At 59.5% G+C, this 3,859-nt stretch overlaps 1 protein-coding gene across 1 annotated transcript; it reads right to left on the bottom strand.

Annotated features, from left to right (window-relative positions):
* Positions 1-420: 420 nt before the first annotated feature.
* Positions 421-3,579, bottom strand: Irx3 (iroquois homeobox 3). Its single transcript, XM_087900248.1, has 4 exons — positions 2,881-3,579; positions 1,597-2,716; positions 1,347-1,413; positions 421-866 (listed from the first exon to the last, which is right to left on the bottom strand). The coding sequence occupies exons 1-4, from the start codon at positions 3,148-3,150 to the stop codon at positions 812-814; spliced, it is 1,512 nt and encodes a 503-aa protein (XP_087756374.1). The 5' UTR covers positions 3,151-3,579; the 3' UTR covers positions 421-811.
* Positions 3,580-3,859: the final 280 nt, after the last annotated feature.

Genomic DNA, 3,859 nt, shown 5'->3' on the forward strand with positions numbered 1-3,859 from the left:
GGTCCGAATGGGAGCAGGGAGGGAGATCCTTCTTGTTCATGCCCTGAGCTCCTGGAAGCTTCTCTAAGTCTTTCTGCTAAGTCATCAGAGAAGGCCCCAAGGCCCCACGGTTACTCCAGTGGACCCGCGGACAGAACCCAGTTCCCCAGCTCCTACTAGAAAGTAGACCTCTTTTTCTCCTCGGACTCCGCCCTTTCTCTCGGAGCCCAGGGACTACCACCGCCCCTTCTTGCAGAGAACCTAGCTTGCCTACCTCTGCGCGGACTACTTCCGCCATTGCTGTCCCCTGACCACGCTTGTTCTTTCCTGCAGATTCTTTAAACAACCGTTTAGGTGTGGTTGGGTGGGGTGAGGATGGGGGACGACGCGAAAACACCAAAGAACCATCAAACAGATAGGTCCAGGTGGCAGACCCGCCGGTTATAGTCAAAAGTGGCAACAGCTCATTTATTTAGCCAAAAATAGATACTTTCTTGTACAATTTGGTTCACACGTATGTACATTTCTCTGTATATACAAAAAGAGTCCGATACGCTTATTCTCTCTGCAACTCCACCCCGCCCACCCCCGAAATCAACAGAACAAACGAACCTCACAATCTAATGTGGGGCAGTACAGAAGCGACCTGGGGGAGGGCCAAGGGGAGCCAGCTTTATTCTTTCTTTCGTTATTTTTTTTGTTTGTTTGTTGGTTGGTTTAGTGTTTCTTTTTTAGGTATTCATACACAGACATGCTTGCAAGTCATAACTATACAGAGCGATTTGTTTTTTTTTTTACACTTAGTACAACGTTTTAAAAATTGTTCAAAGAATTAGGATGAGGAGAGAGCTGATAGGACCAGAGCAGCATCCAAGTGGTTCTGGGGCCTGGAAGAGAGAGCGGGAAGCAAAGGAAGCGAGATTTAGAAACGTGGAGCCTGCTGAGGTAGGGGGCACTCTACTGAGCCTAGGGTCAAGCGTATGGACTTATTCAGCCCTGGGTGTATTAGCTATAAACTGCACAGAAGCGATCAGAATTCCAGGTCGGGCCTAGAAGGAAATGGGCACCACGCAGGGTAGGCCTTGTGCTCCAGCGGCCTGTTGGAGGGGCCAGACTCCCCCAGCTCTGTACCCACAGGCCCTGCTTGAGGTGCCCGAACTGAGAATGAAAAAGCGTCTTACGGGTCCACAGGAAGTGACAGAAGAGTGGAATTTTTTTGTGCTTTTTAGAAATAGATTCCCAGCCACGTTTCTCCCTTCCCCGGGTGCGGTGTGGGGGAAGCAAATGGTTTCTGCCATTGGTTCTGCGTTTTCCTTATCATTTCTGAAGGGTCTCCCACTTTGGTTCCCAAATTCGGGGTCTCTTACCGCCTTGGCACCGGCTGGAAAGCTGTCTTGAGCAACTTTTTCTCCATTTCCAAGGCACTACAGCGATCTGTAGGAGACAAGGGGAAGAAAAGGGAGGCCTTCAGAACGCTAGGTCCAGGCCTCTAGGGCCGCTGCACCCGTTCTGGAGCGAAGAGAAAAACAGCTTACATTCCCCCAAACCCCCTGTTCTTTTGCTCTAGCCGAGAACCCCACTAACACCTCCCTCTGTGTCCCACACTTCTGTAGTCACCTGTTCCACTCTCCGGCTCCACAGGCCGAGCGTAGGCGGCAGCCGCCGGGTGGCCCGCGGCTCCGGGAAGTCCCAGCAGGTGCTGTGGGGCCGAGCCCAACATGGACAGCGGGTGCGGCCGCGGGCCGGGCGGCGGGCCTGGGAAAGGCCGGTTGGTCCAAGCGGGGAATTTGCCAAGCGGCGCCGAGACGAGTCTGTGTGCCGCTGCTGCTGCAGCGGCAGCGGCGGGCGAGAGCTGCAGCGTCGGGGGCGCGACTGCTGCCCCAGGAGGAGAACCTCCGGTTCCGGGAGGCGAGCGACGTGGGTTGTCCGGGCTGGTGGCCGTTTCGGCCAGTGACCAGATCTTGGGTTTCTGCAGGGTGGAGGAGGGCGCTGGTGCGGGAGCACAGGGGTCCAGGCCCGAGGGTGGAGAGGGCGGAGATGGAGGAGCCCTGGCCACAGGCGGTGGCGCTGGGGCCAGGCTCAGGACCGACAGTGGTCGCTCCTCCAAGCCTTCGGAGCTATCGTCTGAGTCGCTATTTTTGCAGTCCGAAATGGGTCCTAGGCCGAAGTCCCCGTTCCTGTGCGTTGCCCCAGCCAGGGTCAGTTCCGGCCCGGCTGCGGCGCTGTCTAAGTTTTCCAAATCGATCTCCTCATCTTCCTCGTCGTCCGCCAGGCCCTCGCCCCCCGTGTCCTCCTCCTCCCCTGCGAGCTCCTCCTCCTCCATTTCCAGCTCTCGTTTGCCCTCTTCCTCATCTTCTTCTTCGTCCTCCTCCTCCCGCTCGCTCCCATAAGCATTGCCCTCCTCGTCGGTGCGACTACGGGGCGCCCACGTCATCTTGTTCTCTTTCTTGAGGCGCCGACGCGCGTTGGCGAACCAGGTGGACACCTGGGTGAGGGTCATCTTGGTGATGATGGCCAGCATGATCTTCTCGCCCTTGGTGGGGTACGGGTTCTTGCGGTGCTCGTTGAGCCAGGCCTTCAGCGTGCTCGTGCTTTCCCGTGTGGCGTTCTTGGGACGGGACGGGTCCCCGAACTGGTATTGGCCATAGGGGTAGAAGGCGGGGTGCGGGTGCGGGAATGCGGCGGCCGTGGCCGGATGCTGGACCCCAGGGCTATCCTTCAGCTCATACTGAGCGCCCTATACGCACATGGAAAAGGAAGGGGACACGCGCGGGGGAGCGCGAGTGAGCTCCAGTCGTCGCAGCCTCCACCCTCCCGCCGGGACCCTGGCTTTCTTCTACAAGCTCACTTCGCCCTGCACCCCAGCTCCAACCCCCTTTTCCGGGTTTCTCCGGCTCTTACCAGCTGTGGGAAGATGGGCAGCTCCGTAGCGTAGGGCAGGAAGGCGCCGTAACCCTGGGCGGCGGCAGCTGCAGCTGCGGCCGCGGCGTAGGGTGCCCCGTACACGGACGAAAGCACATTGGATAGGGACCCCGAGGAGGCAAGCTCCGAGGCTCCGGCACCGGGACCGCTCCGGCCTCCCGCGCTGCCGCCGCTGCCGCCTGCGGCTCCCGGGCGCTCGGGTGGGTAGAGCGGGCGGATGTACTGGTATCCGAGCTGAGGGAAGGACATGGTGGCCCACGGGGCACCTACGGAGTGGGGGCCCGGCCCCCGGGGCCGCCGTGCTCAGCGCCGCACGTTGGCTCCGGAGCGCATCGGGGGCTGGGCCGAGCCCGGGCCGCGCTGCCTCCCGCGCTGAGCTGCGCTCCGCGTTCGCCTATTGATCTGCTCCGCGGCGGCGGCGGCGGCGGCGGCGAGGAGTCAGGTCAGGTCCGAACAGATTGGCCGAGATTCCCTGGGCTCCAGGCTCTGATTGACATTTCTACGGGGCCGCAAGCCCCTCCTCTCTGCGCCGTGTTCCCTCCTCTAGTCCCGGAGAGCCTCTCTGTGCCTAATGCTCAGGTCTGTCCTCCTCTCCGGGATCTGTGTCGCGCCTCGCTTCCTTTGCCCTCCTATAGTTTACACTCCCCTCCTGTCCTTTCCACTCCCCTCCCCTCCCCTCGCTGCGTCCCCCACCCCCCACCCCCTGATCGCTTCCGCTCCCAAGGCTCCTTGGCAGTCCTGGACGCTGGGAAACTGCGGTTTTTTTTCCTCTTTCCCTTTCTCACGGTTGCTTTTGCTCACCTTTCAGCTCGCTTCACTTTTTCTAATCACTCTTCTCTCTTTTAAATCTCTTTACTCTCTCATTCTCTCTTCCCTGTCCCCAGTCTCTGTGTCCTGGGCTAAGGCGACCTAAAGTTGAAGACACTTAGAATGCTGTGCTGGGGGTGTGCGCCCGCGT

Source organism: Myodes glareolus, chromosome 22, assembly GCF_982192425.1.
Source record: "Myodes glareolus chromosome 22, mMyoGla1.1, whole genome shotgun sequence".
In the NCBI taxonomy this organism is placed as follows: domain Eukaryota; kingdom Metazoa; phylum Chordata; class Mammalia; order Rodentia; family Cricetidae; genus Myodes; species Myodes glareolus.